Source organism: Macrotis lagotis, chromosome 1, assembly GCF_037893015.1.
Source record: "Macrotis lagotis isolate mMagLag1 chromosome 1, bilby.v1.9.chrom.fasta, whole genome shotgun sequence".
Taxonomy (NCBI): domain Eukaryota; kingdom Metazoa; phylum Chordata; class Mammalia; order Peramelemorphia; family Peramelidae; genus Macrotis; species Macrotis lagotis.
Genome location: NC_133658.1, coordinates 682,621,711 through 682,639,174, shown reverse-complemented (window position 1 = coordinate 682,639,174; position 17,464 = coordinate 682,621,711). Strand labels below are relative to the sequence as shown.

The window sequence follows — 17,464 nt, the reverse complement described above, 5'->3', positions numbered from 1 at the left end:
CTTACATTGATTCATTTTTCTCTCCAGGATGGTAATAGAATTGAATTGGATCAATCACAGCTTTTTTTTTTACTTTAAGTTCCAGGTATACTGCCCTAAGTCACTGTGAGATTTGTATAGTCTAATGGCCTTGGATATTTTTTTTTCTTTATGATGTAAACCCAATATCTCTGTATCACACTGTCTCTCTCTGTCCCCTTCTTTTCACTGTTAACCTATTACTATATATCCTCTTATAATTCTTATTTCCTTTGGATACAAGATTAACTATGAGGACAACATAACTTTGTATGTAGAAAAGGTGTGTGGCAGCTGCCATGACTGAAAAAAAAGCAGACAAAACGTCCTTTTTAAGATATAAAGTAATAAATAAATATTAGAAGTTACTATTGTTACCACTATTCATCATTACTGTGTTGATAGTTTTCTTACTGCCCCTAAACAAGGCAGTTGAATTGTCTGTCTGACCTGCCAAAACACACCTGATTTTTTTTCTTTTCCCTGACTGCCCATTTTGACTGTTCAGCCTGGAATGTTATTCCTTTCACTTTCTTTGCCAGCCTATCTTTCAAAACCCAACTTAAATGCTACCTTCTCAGTTCAGATATCTTTATGTTATAACAATTTTTTCACCTTAATCATCTCATAGCACTTGGTTAGAGTTAACACATTATTTTATATTGCAGTTTTTCCTTTATTAGACTTTAAGCTTGTCTTACCCACAGATTGCATCTTCCCCAGACTAACACTCAATAAGTTGTACAAAGTAGACATTTACAAATGCTTATTGAATTTAAATGTTCCTATTTTATGATTCTTGAAGTGTACTGGGAGAGGGAGTGTTTTGTTCAACTTCATTATTCTAATTTATATTTTATTTTATTTTATTTTATAGTTTAGTTTAGTTTAGTTTTTGCAAGGCAAATGGGGTTAAGTGGCTTGCCTAAGGCCACACAGCTAGGTAATTATTAAGTGTCTGAGACCGGATTTGAACCCAGGTACTCCTGACTCCAGGGCCAGTGCTTTATCCACTGCACCACCTAGCCACCCCATCTAATTTATTTTTTATAAAACCTTAAAATATTAAATAAATTTAAATAATATTAAATAATTATTGTTTAATATTGTGATAATACAACCAATAATATAAGATACCTTTTTTGGATATAATAAAAGTGAAAACCATAATTAAAAGACCTCCAGATCAAATTACAAAACTGAAGTCTGACACAAATGGTTAAAATAAAATGGATGGCTTATGGAATTAAAATTGAACTTTGCTATATGTAAATCCTGTAGAAATAATTATAATGGATCCAACTAGTAAACTATTTGCTATCAAGTAAAACACTGCTTTAACTTTATTTCACACGCTATACTCTTTAAAGATCAGAAAAATTCTTTCCATGAATATTTATGGTGTTGTCAAAACTGATGAAGCTTTTAGTTGAAAAGTATGTCATTTTAGTGTTTTGTCACTGGGTGGCACCAAAGACCACTCATAATTCATTTCAGGTACTTGCTTTTTTTCCCTCATTTGCTGGTACTTTCATAGCCTTTATATTTCAGAAAGCATATTAGGCCATTCCCAAGGAACCTCCTTTTTCTTATGGACAGTTGATGATGCAATTAGTTGCTAGTTATTAGTGCTTAGAAGTTAGTACCAATCATATTTTAATATTTCCAACTTATCCTGTAACTTTCTTTTCATACATAGTTGCTAGTATGTCGTCCTTCCCTTCAGAACATGAGTTCCTTAAAAGCATGAACCACTTTTTTACCTTAGGGCAACATTGCTTAATAATTCTTGTTAACCAGTTTTTCATTCTGAAGAAAGATTGTATTGTGGACACTAGGATAGGGAAAGAATGAATATATAATCTTGCAAACTATTAAAATCCACTTTCAGAGTGAATTGCAAATTTTAAAGTTTGAAATATCTACAGTTGTCTGTCCAAACATTAAAAATACTCATAGATCTAAATTTAATTTAATTAATTTAATTAATCAGTATGGGAGAACTATATGCTTTTCTATTTCCTTTGCCCCCTGAATCATACATTTTGACAAAAATCTGATTTTCAGTTTGTTTTGTTTTGTTTTAACCAACTCAGAGACAAAATCAAGTTAGTTATTATGATTTATGATTATAGAAATAGAGCAAGTAAGGAGTCCAAGAACCCTTCACAGAATAGTAGCTCAATCTACCTATTTTCTACAAGAGGACACTGAGACCCAGAATTTTGAAATTTTTGAAAATTTTTTCCAAAGTAATTTCAAAGAAAAGAAAATCCTTTGGATATTAGGGGATTTTTTGGTTTTTGCAAGGCAAATGGGGTTAAGTGGCTTGCCCAAGGCCACACAGCTAGGTAATTATTAAGTGTCTGAGACTAGATTTGAACCCAGGTACTCCTGACTCCAAGGCCGGTGCTTTATCCACTGTGCCACCTAGCCATCCCTGGATATTGTTTTAAATAGGGTTTCATTATAATTAAAAAACATATCACCAAACTAATTATTGATTACAATATGTTTTAAGTTTTAACAACCTTGCTAGCTCAGTTTCCTCTTCTGTAAAATGGGAATAATAATAATAATAGCACCTACATCACAGTGTTATTATGAGAATCAAATATTAAGTGTTTTCTAAGAATTTGTTGGCAAAACATAGAGCTATTAAATGTAGGTTATCATCATTATTATTAATCACAGGCAAAAGCATAGCCAACAGCAGTTATCTAGATCTGTTTATAGCTTTGATCTGCTGTTTCAAATGCAATTCTACTATATATTTTAAAATTTAAATTAAATTAAATTAAAAATTTTAACTAAAAAGCATTTCCATAACAATGCATAATAAAAAGATGATTGAACTTGAGCCTAAATCTACCATATACAACTTGATATTTTCATGTAAATATACAACATATCTATCATGTAAATTTCTTTCTTTTATTTTTTTCTTCCCTGCTCCCAAGTGACAACAGGCTTAAAAAACAAGCTATAAGCAAAACAAATGTCAAGTTGCCTCTGATTTGTGATTGACCCAATAAACTCAATGGAAAAACATTCTTGTTTTGAGAAATCTCAACATAAGTGTATGTGAGAATTTAACTATTTATCTCTATTTACACACACACACACACACACACACACACACGTACACATATGTATGATTTTCTCTGAATCTGAATGTATTTCTGAGTCCTCTTTATGGTACTTATCACATCAGAGGATGGCTGACATTTGCACTTGCTAATAGTCTGCTTGCTCAACCTGTTCACAGTTCAGTTGTTTTCCCTCTTGATGAAAGACTTTTAATGATTTTCCCCCAAGTAAGTTTATGTACATGTATTATTCTATCCCTCGTATGGTATATAGAAAGATAGAGACAATGTGCCATAGATAGAATGGCAATCAGGAAGTCTTGGGTTGAAAACCTAACTGCTAACAATTTCAAGCTAAGTGACTGGACTATTATTTAGCCGGTTTGTGTTCCAAGCAATTTCCTAGGACTAACTATATTAAATTGTAGAGAGCTGTAACCTATATAAGGGAAGATATTTACCCATACTTTTAGTCCTCTATGTATTTGTGAGAGGAGATAATAGTACTATTATCTATAATAGTATGATACCATTTTTTCCTTCTCATTAGTTTTAGTCCTATTGTACTCTTTGTGACCCCATTTTTGGGGTTTTCTTGGCAAAGAAATTAGAGTCATTTGCCATTTCCTTCAGTTCATTTTACAGATGAGGAGCCTGAGACAAATAGGGTTAAGTGACTTGCCTAGGGTCATCAAGTAAGTGTCTGAGATCAAGTTTGAACTCAGATCTTCCTAATGCCTGGTGCTTTATCCATTATGCCACCAACTACCTGCCCCCTCATTCTACTTAAATATAGATAAAGTCAATAAATCTAATGCCGTTGAGTGACTTTTAAATGTTTCTTTAGCTTTTAAAATGACCACTGATCCTTTTGGGCCTCAGCATATACACATTTAGGTACACAAAATAGAAATGTTTTTAATTCAGACTGGAAAACTCTCGTTAAAATCAGTTTATACAGACAAAATAATTGTGAAGGAAAGGAAAAAAGCTGGCCTAGAATGATAGTTTTTTACTTGGTATCTTGAAAATAGTATTTTAATATATTGATTTCCTTTGTAATCTTATGTATATATATTTTACTTTATGTATTTAAAAAGATTTTTTCTAAGAAAGGTTTATAAGCTTTATGATGCTACAAAATGCATACAAAAAAGATAATAACTTCTGACCTAGAACATTTCTGTCCCAAACAGGGAAAAGAAAACCAAAGTAACAACTTCTTTGGATTTATGCGTCAGAGAATATGAATAAAGAATAAAAAGACATTGTTAAACATACCTGTTCCAGATACTCGACACTGAAAGCGGGCTGGTCTTCCTTCAGAAGTCACAGTATCCCTAAGTGGGGTGATGATGGCAGGTGGATACACAGGCATTTCTTGGTCCGGAGATACAACTTCTGGAACTAAAGAGAGAGAGAGAGAGATCCAAAAAAATGTACAATGGTTGGATGATCTCTTGGCTTTCTGGAGCTATAAGCACACTCTGCTTGACTCTAAGAGTTGGCAATACAAATGAATTTTGGCAAATTGAACCATAATCTTTATTGATTTAAGGAAACTCAAGATCAGTATTTGTTTATATTGTGCCAGGGCTGAAAGGCAAGATGCATCATACCTTCCACTGTCAGGGAAGCAGAAGTAGTAGCAATTCCATAGTCATTCTTGGCTTCACAGGTGTATACAGCAGCATCTTCTGGGAAGGCCTCAATCAATAAGAGAGTGTACTCTTGCCCATCATGAAGAAATTTGCACTTGAAGCCAGAAGAGAGCAACTGTTCTTCCTTGTACCATGAAATTTTGGGCTGAGGTCGGCCCGATATCACAGTGCAGAAACGGGCAGGCTTGCCAGACTGTACCGTGGTGGGCTGCAGTTCCTGTAATACTTGGGGTGGTTCTGGAGCTGTAAGGAAATCAATGAAAAAATGACCTCATTAAAGAATGCTTAAAGAAAAGATGAACATCCCCAAAGGGAGCAAATAAATGGGTACAGGCATCTAGCTAGTGCAGTAGATAAAGGTTTGGAGTCAGGAGGACCCAATCTCAACCCCTTGTTAGCTATGTTATGTAGGCAAGTCTCTAAATGGCTGTCTGTCTCAGTTTCCCCAACAGTAAATTGGGGATAATCATAGCACCCATCTCCCAGGGTCATGAAGATCAAGTAAGGACAATATATTAGATGCTAATAAAAGCTTGCTCCCCAACCCCATATCCCCCTGATCCAAGTTTAAATCCTCCCTCAGAAACATATTAGTGGGGTAAACCTCTGACAACCTCCATTTCTTCATCTGTAAAACTGGTATAGAGGGAGCATCTACCCTAAAGGGTTAATGCAAGTGAGATAACATGTTATAAATCCACTGCAAACATCTGAGTGACCCATAGCTGCCACATTTTAAAATTTTCACTGTGCTATTGATGCTATCTATTATCATTAAATGTCTGATGACAAAATTCACAATTCATGGGCTACTTTAAAGGGTTTTTCTGGGTTTCTCTTGGCTTCGGAACCTTATTCTATTTGATATTCAGAATTGAGCTTTAGAGAATTCAAATATAGTTTTCCTGATCCCAGATTCTGATAGAATATAAACTCCTGGAGAGCAGGACATTTTTTGCTTTCATGTTTGTCTCTGTATTCCCAAAGCCTGGCATGTTTCTTAGAATATAGCAGCTGGCTGATATATGCTAAATGATTGATTGATTTCTATTATGCCTTAGTCTCTCTCTTATGGGACAAGATCACAGAATGGGAAAGATGGAAAGGAATTTTGGGATGGTTTAGTCCAATAGCACCAGTTTATAAATGGGAAACCCCAGATTTGGGGAAGAAATACCCAGGGAGCTAGTGATAAAATGGGGACCATACACTTTGGTTCCTGACTTACAATTCAGTATTCCTTCCACTAGATGACTCACCATCATAGGTTCTGGGAAAGCAAGTTTCTTAATTTTGCATATATATATTTATAGTTAAGCACAAACACACACACACACACACACACACACACACACACACACACACACACACATATATATACATATATTTGTATTGTGCTTAGGATAGTAAGAGTCATTTAATAAAAACTTATTGACTTGACTTAGCCATCTTTGCCTTGTTTAGAGTCTTGTAGCTAGTAGGTGTTCAATAAATGTTTTTTTAATAAATACATGACTGTTTTAGAATATTATCTACATGTTATGAATGAAAATCGTGGATAAAACACGAGATAAACATTCTACCTATTCTTAAGAAAGGAGAACTAATTAATTCATGAAATTTGTTATTCTTCAGTTTTTTTCATTCTTGTCCAAATCTTCATAACCGTATTTGGGGCTTTCTTGGCAAAGAAATGTCATTTTTGAATTCCTTCTCCAGCTAACTTTACAGATGACAAGTTTAAGTGACTTATCCAGGGTCATTAGACTTGTAAATGTTTGAGGCTGGATTTGAACTCGGGTCTTCCTGACCCTGAGATCAGCTTTCTATTCATTGGGCCACCTAGCTTCCCCAATTAATTTAACACAAGACTAGAAAATACAATAGCTAGTTTCATTTTTATAGCAGCAGTAGTACCAGGTAATCAATTTTCTGTGTCAGTCCTTTTCACCTCTAAAATGGGTAATGACAAATGGATATTATGATAATTCAACTTTCAGAGTACATTGGAAACTCATCTATTTAGTTTGATGTAACCTGAAATGATACAGGAATGCTCTTTTGGAAGGTTTTTTTTTTAAATATCTCATTTAGGGTTCAAATTTCACTTAAAAGTTTATTAACTGTGTGAGTTAACTGCCTCTTCCTCCAAGTAATACTAGTGATCTAATTGTTAAATGTTTTCCAGCACATCACTGGTTATGGGTAGCTCAGATATCCATAATGCTGGTATAAACTCCTGGGAAACTGGTCTAGGGGGCATCCACTCTTCATTGCTTAATCTTAAAATCAACATGAGGTATAAGGAGATTTTTACAGAGTATTCTCAGTACTTCAGGCTAACTAAAAATGTCCCCTCTATTAAGTGCTCTCTCTAGGGCTGGCATCTATTTTTAACCTTCCATCTGTGTTATATTTAAGTACTGATAAAATTAAGAAAAGTAAAATGGCACACACACACACACATATATACATATATGTATGTAAATATATAAACCCTTTGAGTTGCTTTAAAAAGGAAAGAATAGAAAATATTTCAATATATCATATATATGTATATAAACATTTGTAGTGTTAACAAAATAATATTGAATGAGAGCTTCTCTCAGATCCTTCACAGTGCTATCAATAGTTCAATTTCAGTGCTTAAACCTAAGTCAGAAAGGTGTGCTATAGGCGCCATCCATACCATTGACATAGAGGGTTACAGAGCTCCTGTTTCTTCCTGCCACAAAAGTGTATTCTCCGGCATCACTTTGTCTGGTCTCACTAATAAACATCCGGTGGATTCTTCTTTCCACTACATATTGATGTCGTTCTTGAATCTGAAAGTTGATTTCAATGCCATCCTTATACCAGTGGGCATCAACATCATCTTCATTGACTTCAAACTCAACAACGGCACGCTGCTTCTCAATGACCTGTAATCAGGACAAAAGAGAAGAAAAATCAAGGAGTCCATTTTCATTCTGGTTTCAGCCTGTTGAGGAGCATGTGACATTTACACCTGGCTAAATTATATATCATCCTCTTTGCTTGCCTTATTGGATTGATAATTAGGCATCTCTAATCAATAAAAAATCAGAATGAAGTCTTGTTTCCAGGAGATAGTATCTTCACTATCAGGACAATGATTATCTCTTTGAGTGAAGAAAGAGGAGAAAAGCTGACTCCAATGGACTAATTTATCTTTTTTTTAATATAAAAAAAACTTAATCCAAGTTTGTTTAAAGGTGACTTAGTTGAAAGGTTGCTGAATTGGCTGCAGAATATCTGGAAATGACTACTGGAATTTAATTACTTTGATGAATTGGGACAGACTCAAATTACTAGGTAACAAATGCTGCAATTATCAGGAAATTCTGTGTGTTAATTAATAAAAGATGATTATGATTATGCCTCCTGTCTTTTAAAATGTCCTTTTCATATATAAGGTACCATGTAGAAGGACTGGCAATTGTTAAAAAAAAAACATAACTTTGCAAAGGTTGCAGAGAACAAGGATATTTATTTTATGTCCCTTCTGCTGAATCATAGAAGGGATATTGAACAAGGGAGAAAAGCACAATGAATGTAAAGACAGAGAGGACCAGTGTGGACCCCAACCCTAAGAGGAAGTTTTCTGAATGCCAAGACTCCCCTTTCAATAAGTATCTTCTATGCAAAGGAAGAACTTCCAAGGAAAAGTCACCTTGTCCTTTATAGCAGTCTGATCACAATGTAATCCTACTGGCTGCTTTAAAAACAGAATTCAAGTGAAAGTCCTATTCTTTTTCCCACTGAGTATCAACTGGCCATTTATAAGGCAACATAGCTTCTCCAGTTGCTTCATTACAGAATTTAACCAGCTGCTATGGATACCCCAATCCTTTATTTATTTATTTTTTGCAAGGCAATGCGGTTAAGTGGCTTGCCCAAGGCCACACAGCTAGGTAATTATTAAGTGACTGAGGCCAGATTTGAACTCAGGTACTCCTGACTCCAGGGCCAGTGCTCTATCCACTGCGCCACCTAGCCGCCCCTTACCCCAATCCTTTAAATGAATGTTAGTAGCAGAGTCTAAAACAATAGGGATCAGATTATTACATTTTCACAAGATTCTAGTTAAAGGAAAAAACTATTGTTTTCTTTCTGTCCACACCAGACAACTATCGATAGCTGCAGCTTTTCACATGTCTTAGGTTTAATTTTTATAGATCCTTTTAGTTAAACTTTTTTTAACTGATTGAGCACTTTAAACATGAAACACCTAGCTATCTCATATTACACACTGACATTGAGCTTTCACACAATACCTGAACCTCCTTGCGAATGCTACGGATGCGAACATCTCGTCCCTCTACAAAAAGGTTAGCAGTGGACATGTTGCCTCCAGCCACAACTGTGTACTGACCGGCATCAGACATGCGTGTGGAAGGAATGAGAAGGCGGTGAACGTATTTCTCCTTCTGTATTTTCATTCTGAAGAATAGAAATTATGTGTGAACATGTAGAAATATAAAGATAATTGGGAATTATAGAGGTCATGACTTTAGAAGAGACCTCAGAGACCATCTAGTTCATGCTCTTCGTTTTAGATGTAAGGTAATTTCTATCTCTGACCAAGATCATAAAGGTAGTAAGTATCAAACTTGGGTTGCAAAAGTGGCACTATCTCCTCAGATGGTTTTGAGGATAAAACAGAATTTTTCATTTTTATATTCTTAGCACTTAGCACAATACTTCTTACACCATAAGTGTTTAATAGACTTTGATTGAATTGAGCTGAATTGTATGAGGCTTATAAATTATAAAGCACTAATATTAATATCAATTTATTATTTTTAAAATCAGAAATATAGATTATATTAATGCTAGGGATGTACAACTGGAAGGTCCTTTGAAATCATCTTGTCTAATCTTTATATTTTACTGGGGAGAAAACTGAGGCCCAAAGAGATAAAGAAATTTGCTAAAGTAAGTAGCAGAGACAGTATATGAAACCTGATAGTCTTACTCTTTTCATAGTACCATTAGAAGGAAGAAGGGAAGGAAGGAAGGAAAGAAGGTGGGAGAGAGAAGGAAGGAAGGAAGACAAGAAGGAATAAAGGAGGAGAGGAGAAAAAGAAGAAAGGAGGGAAGGGAAGGGAAGGGAGGGAGGGAGGGAAGAAATAAAGGAGGAAAGGAGGGAAGGAAGGAAACTTGTTAAATGCCTACTTTGTGTTAAGTATTTGACACAATATAGCATTTGATTTTCACAAACCTAGACTATTCTTATCCATTATAAGTTGAAGAAACTAATGCAGATAAAGGATTATTGACCAGGTTAGCACAACTACTAAGTAGCTGAAGACGGATTTGAACTTTCTGATTTGTTATCAACTTGTTCAGTCAGGAAGCAAGAGTGAAAGATGACAGACAAACAGCCTGAATCATAGGCATGTATAACTGAAAGGGATCCCAGAGACCACTTTTTCCAAACTCCTCATTTTACAGATGAGGAAACTGAGTCAAAGATAGGTTAAATTGCTTGTCCAAGATCACATAAGAAAAGTAAACATCCAAGATGGAATATGAACCCGGGTGTAATTGAACTCCTTCCACTGTACCACATTGCCTCTTATTTTACTTGTTAACTGCATCCTATGAAAATAACAAGAAGAAAGCCTCTAATGTGTTGGGAAATACTCTCTTGGTAATTTATGACATTGAATGAGAAGATGGGGAGGGAATGAATACTGTCTTGAGAACATAGAGCCATTTAAGTACAGAAAGAAAGCTTGTTAGTGACTATTATCAGGGAAAGGTTGTCAAGTCCAAAGGATCACCTGTCAGCAATTTGAAGTTCTTGTCCATTTTTCATCCATTGTACAGTGATGTCAGGTTCAGAAATTTCACATTCAAATATAGCTCTTTTCTTCTCCAGAACCTTAATATCCTTAATGTGCTTCCTAAATTCAATGTGACGAGCTGGGAAAACACCATAGAAATATGATTAAGCATTTTGCATAGTACCTTTGAAAGATCTGATATTGCTTTTCAAATATCCTAGTTGTGAATGATTACCTTCCACATAAAGGGTAGCTGTTGATGTGGCTTTTCCAGCAACAAAAGTATACTCAGCAGCATCTCCAAAATGGACATTCCTGATATTCAGGGAATGTGTGAGCTTCTTGGTTCTCATTTGGCACCTGTCGGTTGATTTGATCTCTACACCATTCTTTAACCATTTGTAAGTAATACCTTCATAGTTCACAGTTACTTCAAAGGTAATAGTGTCCTTTTCTTCAGCATTGATATCTTTCAACATGGATGTGATCAAGATTGCTAAAGAAGGGAAAAATTCAGACATTATTTTGTAGGTTGTAGGTTATTTCAGGAGAAGAATGAAAGAAAATCTTGGGGAAAGCAAAGTATGATTGTCTCTCAGCCTAACTAGATTCAAACAACTTTACAGTGAGATTTTAGAGTATCTGTGTAGTGTTCGATAAATATAGGATTCAATAAAAAGTGTTACAGTGACAAAAGCCACCATGTTTGGTATGAGATATGATAGAGCAGATGCTCAGTAAAGGCTTGCTGACTGATCAATTGGAGAGCAAATAGGAAGAGAATGGTAGAATGTAAGATTTTCTGCATATAAGGACAGTTTTCACTTTTGTTATTTTCTCTCCAGAGTCTTTTAAAGTATAAAGTTAAGTTCTTACTTAACCTGGGGAGTTAGTGAACTTGAACTTTTTTCTTTTAATATTTTGATGTTTCCTTGTAACATTATTTGTCTATTTTGTACATTTACAATATTTTTTTCTGAAAAAGGGTCCATAAGCTTCATCAGACTTCCAAATGAAGCTAAAATACAAAAAAGTTGAAAATCCCTGGTGTAGGTTCATACAAAAAATGCTTATTGAATTAAATTGAACTGAGTTGAACTGAATTGATTGAATTGATTTGAGAGCCTTTAAGGCTCTGACCTGGAAATCTGAACTATGTGAAAGTGATGGGATCTCAGATAATAGTGAGCCAAATAGATTTTCACTCAGTAAATTTCTGAGTAATTGTAGAGGACAGAGTCAAGAAAAGTGAGAGGACACGGAACACTCAATGCTTTCTGATTTCCATTAACTTTCTCTTTGACTTACGTGTTACTTTCAGAGTGGCGCTGACTTGATCATTTCCACAGACAAAAGTATATTCAGCAGAATCCTCAGTGCTTGTATTCATGATGATCAGCTGGTGAAGCTTTCCTTGCACAACTATCTTAAACTTTTCACTCATTTCAATCTCCACACCGTTCTTCAGCCACATGGAAGGGACATTGAAATGGGACACCTCACATTCAAAAGAGGCTGTTTTGGTTTCAGGTACCTGGATGTTTTTCATTGTCTTTGTGATGTGTAAAGCTGTGTAAAGAAAGAGAATAATTCAGTTATTGAAAATAAAAACTGAAACAAAGCAAAATAAAGCAAAGAGGAAATAGACTTGCATCAATGGAACAAAATACTTACTCTCAACAAAGAGTTTTGCTTTGCACTCAAGTTGTCCAACCACAGCTGTATATTCACCAGCATCTGAAGGGGCAATATTCTGCAGCATCAACTTGTGAACCTTTCGCTCAGAGACCAGTCTGTGTTTGTCACTTGGCTTAATTTCCACATTTTTATGGAACCATTTGACAGGCACAGTGTCATGGGAAACACTCACTTCAAAGGCAACGGTGGCATTTTCCAATGCGGTCACATCTTTTGGCTTTTTTATGATCTTGACAGCTAAGAAACAAAGTTCAAATAAGTCAGTGGAGGCTTTGACTTAATGAGAAACAACCCACAAACTGGTTTGTAAACTGTTTCCATGCTGACTTACTTTCCACATGAAGTCTGGCACTGGCTCCCAGCCTTCCAAGCTTAAAGCCATAAACAGATTCATCAATAGTAGCACAGTTTTTAATTTTTAGTGTGTAAATGTTTCCCTTCACTGAGATTTCATACTTGTCATTTGTTTGTAACACAACACCATTTTTAATCCACTGAACTCCTTTCACATCAGGGTGGGTCAGTTCAACAGTAAAAACAGCATCTTGTGTTTCTGTCACAGTCAAGTTCTTCAATGTCTTCTTTATTTTGACAGCTAAAATACAAAGGGATGATTGGTTTGGAAAATGAAAGTGATCTACCTCCTCATGCAAGAGGTTCAAATTAAAATTTATGGCAATATATTCTATTGTAGGGACATATTGATAAAAACAGTGACTGTCAAGCATTTTGAGATTATGCAATACATGTCTTTCAAAAGGCCCCTACAGATTACTTATGGGATCCTTGAGTTCCTTGGCTCGCATAAAGCCTTGAAGACAATAAGTATATAATATTTTACTAGGTATGCAAAAAAATAAACTTTGTTATCTGCACAATATCAAGGACTGATTGATGAGGAAGTGTTATGAACAGGGAAAGGGAATATGAAATCATACTGATTTAATTGACACAAAATGTCAATTGGGGGTTTCAGATTGTCATCATACCTGATGCTCTATCTTTCTGCTTCTATGTCTCTTATATGACACTTAAAACCTATTGCATAGATGTACAAATCAGAGGAAAACCTCTACAATGATTTTATAATGATTGTTTGCAATGATTTTGACTATGGCAGGTACATAATTGCTATACTTGTAGACATCCTCCCAAATAGAATGTAATTACATACTAAACTAATATTCATTTATCCATTCAAATATTTATTAAATGCTTACTATATTCAAAAAGTACTAAGATTAGAAGTTGGAAGAAGGGGGAGACCCAAAATTTGGATGAGATGTAGTACCTGTCCTCATGGAGCTTCCCAGTGAGGAAGACACTCCCATGGATAATGCATGTTATTAAATGATAAGTGAATTTAAGAGGTACAAAGTTCTGTGGAAATTCCAAGAGGGAAGCTTTTGCCAGTTGAGGATATGAGGATTAGAAGAAGCAATGATTCAAAATGACAAAATCACTGACCTTCAACTTTGAGTTTGGCAGATGTCTTAGAGGTGGCCACTTTGTAAGTGTATTCTGCAATATCATCTAATTTGGTAGCCACGATAATTAGTCTCCTTTTATGATGCTCAGCTTCACTTTTGATGTTGTTGCTCATTGTTAAAGGTTTGCCATCTTTGAGCCATTCACCTTCAGAATCTGGGTTAGCCACTTCACATTCAAAAATAGCTTCCTGGGATTCAGCTACAGTTTGATCAGTGAGTGGCTTAGAAATGGCACCTCCTATAGAATGATAAAAGTACAACTATAAGTTTTTCTTTTATTTTTTAGATTTATTTTTACATTTTTTATTATTTTTTACTTTTTAATAAATTACTTTGAATTGAATAACATTTCATTTGTATTAAATTTAATACAATTTGGGGCAGCTAGGGTGGCGCAGTGGATAGAGCACCAGCCCTGGAGTCAAGAGGACCTGAGTTCAAATCTGCCCTCAGACACTTAATAATTACCTAGCCACGTGGCCTTGGGCAAGCCACTTAACCCCATTGCCTTGCAAAAACTAAAAAAAAAATTAATACAATTTAATTTGTATGAATTAAAGTACATTTTAACCTTTAATCAATTAATTTCAATTTAATAAATATTTTGAGGGACTACATCATAACCTAGTAAGCACCAAACAGGGTGGGGGATAAAAAAATGAACACTATGATTTCTGCCTTCCGACAACCTATAATTTCAGAGTAGATAAGACATATACACAAAATTTTAATATCATGTTAACTAGATAGGTACCAAATAAAGTTATAAGGTACAAAGAAACTACTATACAGAGGGGAAGGAAATGGTTCCTGGCTAAAGGAATTAGTGGGGGAGATAGCACTGGAGCTGGGCCTTCCATAATGGTTGAAATATTAAAGGGGCAACTTGAAGAAAGGGGTATTTTGGGCAGTTGGACAAATGTGATCAAAGGCAGAAAATTATGAGAACAGTTTTACTATTTTAAAGCATGTCTTTTATTATTATCTTTTGTTTTCACATTATCTACATTATCCAGTTCCCCTTTATAACATTCCAGGAACCATCTCTTACAACAAAGAACAAGAGAAGAAAAAGGCTTCAGCAAAAAAGACCCCAAAATCTGATGTATTAAAATGTAATTATATGTAGCAGTTCCCCATAGTTCCCCACCCCTGCAAAGATGCAGAGGGAGATAAGGCTTGGCTTTAAAAAAAAGTAAAGCTAAGAATTTCTAAGAAATAAAATATCCCTCTGAGTTTATCATCCCTTATTTCCTCCCTATATAATAAAAAAAAATCAACAGGCATATGACTTGTTTACTCTAACCATATAGGCATATTTAAAATTATATTTTAAAATACAATTAAAGGCATAAAAGGAAGAAAAGAATAAAGAAAGAGAAAGTAAGTGGAAAGAGTATAACAGAAACAAAATGATATAGTACTAGGTATTTGATATGAAAGATTATTTTTCTCATGTTAAAGTTAAATACCCTCCTGCCTCAAAACAGTTTGTTAAATTTGCTAACCTGCTACTGTAAGTTTTCCAGATGTCATATTTTCTCCTGCATAAAATGTATATTGTCCTTCATCATCTTTCATCATATTTAGGACTGTCAACTTATATATTTTTCCATGAGCTTCAATTTTATATTTAGAGCTAGGTTTGATCTCCTTATCCTTAAATTTCCATAAAACATCAATTCCAGCATGAGAGAGCTCCACCTCAAAGACAACATTTTGGGTCTCTGTGCAGGTCAAGTCATGAAGACCTCTGATGATTTTAATTTCTGGAGATGAAAAATGAAATTTGTTTAGTTTATACTGAATCTGGAAAATAGATTTTTAAGATGCATTATTTAGATGAAAAACTCTTACTTTCTACAGTGAGGTTGCAACTGGTTTCAACTCTGCCAACCATCAACTTGTAAGGTCCTTCATCTGAAGCATGAGTTCTGTTAAGCACTAGCCGTTGCTTAGTTCCTTTAATGATTGCTTGAACACGGTCATCAGGTTTGATTTGTTCATCATTTAAGTACCATTTAACAGAAGACACATCAGGAACAGAGACTTTGCATTCCAAGACAGCCTTTGTTCCCTCAATAACATTGACATCTTTTAGAGGTGTTACTACATCCACACCTGTAAAAACACAACATAAGTAAATGAACACATAGAAAAGATTTTAACAAAACAAACAACAATAACACATTTTGCCGTAGCTCCTCAAATCATGTGACCTTGGGAAATAGAAATAGAGATTATGCTTACTATAAACAGAGACCCGTCCACTGGTTGAAAGTCCTAGAGCAGGGATGGTGAAGGAATAATGTCCAGCATCTTCCTTGGTCATGTCCTCAATGAGTAACATGTGTGATTGTTTATCTATCACAATGTGGATCCGATCATTGGGCTCCACTTCCTGACCATCTTTCATCCAGACACCTTCCACATTTTCCAAAGAAACCTTAACTTCGAGCTGAACAATATCACCTTCACAGACTTTTTGATCATTGAGTCCTTGAAGAATAGCTATGGGGCGGGCTGTGGAACATGTCAAGAACAAAAAGAAAATTATAATCATGACATTGATTCAAAAGAGATGCCATCACATCTGTCTGGAGTTGATGTGGAAAGACTCACGTTTCATCTTTAGATGGCAGCTGGTCTTTTTCCCATCTACAATGAAGCTATATTCACCCTGGTCTTCCTTGGTTACATCCTTGACGGTAAGATTTTGACGACCACGGCGAGATGTAATGCTGTATTTTCCATTGGATTTGAGTTCAACATCACCATGGTACCATTTGCCTTCCACATTTTCAGGGGAAATGATGCATTCCAGCTCCCCTGAAAAAGATTCTGGTACTTCGATATCCTGAAGTTCTCTCACAAATTCAACAACTGCACCTGAAATATAAGACAGAGAAGTGGTTTCAGGTCTAGAATATTGCTGGGCAAGCAGGGAGTCAGTGTGACATAGGAGAAAGATACTAAACTGGACAGAAAGAACTAGCTTTTACTCCTGAATTTGTTACTGCTAGCTGGATGACCTTCCAGGAGTTACTTAATCCCTGAGGTTCTCATTTTCACTATCTATAAAATAAGGTAACTAATTGGTATTAAAGAATCTTTCCAGTTTGCATATTCTATTGTATTTATTGATTGAAACATTTAAATTTTGAGAAACAAAATTCCCAAATCATCAAATTAGTTTTCAAATCACGAAGTTGAACAGAATTTACTTCTGTTCCTTTCCTAGCCTGATTTTGAAACACTTTCAGATATATTTAGAACTACAAATATAGCCTGGAGATTTGGGCTTTAGGTTTATTATGCCCAATTCACAAATGAGTGCCTTAAAAATGAAATGTATAAGAGTTATAAGAACAAAGTTAAGGAAGAAAACAAATCCTTTCTTTCCTACCTTCAACAAGAAGTTTAGCTGTTGTTTTTATGTTTTCATCTTCTGCGAGTACACAGCTGTAGTCTTCAGCATCAGACATGTCAATTGTCAATACAGAAAGGAAATGGACCTTTCTGTCAGAGTGCATTCTATATTTATCTCCAGAATGAACCTCTACACCATCCTTAAACCATTTCACTTTGACAAATGGCTCTGAAGTTTCACATTCAAAGGTTGCCATGGTGTCTTTTTCCTTAGCAACAACATCTTGCAATTCCTGTGTGAAAGTGACCAACTGTTTGGCTAAAAAAAA

The 17,464-nt window shown here is 35.2% G+C and overlaps 1 protein-coding gene across 1 annotated transcript in view; it reads right to left on the bottom strand.

The window, feature by feature from the left end:
• The window catches only part of TTN (titin), a 408,614-nt gene that overhangs the window by 342,832 nt on the left and 48,318 nt on the right, over nt 1–17,464 (bottom strand). Inside the window, exons 29-43 of the mRNA XM_074212758.1 lie at nt 17,173–17,454; nt 16,389–16,655; nt 16,017–16,289; nt 15,624–15,887; nt 15,275–15,535; nt 13,744–14,004; nt 12,608–12,871; nt 12,253–12,513; nt 11,887–12,147; nt 10,814–11,074; nt 10,576–10,717; nt 9,064–9,229; nt 7,458–7,689; nt 4,727–5,011; nt 4,389–4,514 (exon numbers count right to left, since the gene is read on the bottom strand). Coding sequence (XP_074068859.1) covers nt 4,389–4,514; nt 4,727–5,011; nt 7,458–7,689; nt 9,064–9,229; nt 10,576–10,717; nt 10,814–11,074; nt 11,887–12,147; nt 12,253–12,513; nt 12,608–12,871; nt 13,744–14,004; nt 15,275–15,535; nt 15,624–15,887; nt 16,017–16,289; nt 16,389–16,655; nt 17,173–17,454 — 3,606 coding nt within the window. The remainder of the gene's footprint in view (nt 1–4,388; nt 4,515–4,726; nt 5,012–7,457; nt 7,690–9,063; nt 9,230–10,575; nt 10,718–10,813; nt 11,075–11,886; nt 12,148–12,252; nt 12,514–12,607; nt 12,872–13,743; nt 14,005–15,274; nt 15,536–15,623; nt 15,888–16,016; nt 16,290–16,388; nt 16,656–17,172; nt 17,455–17,464) is intronic.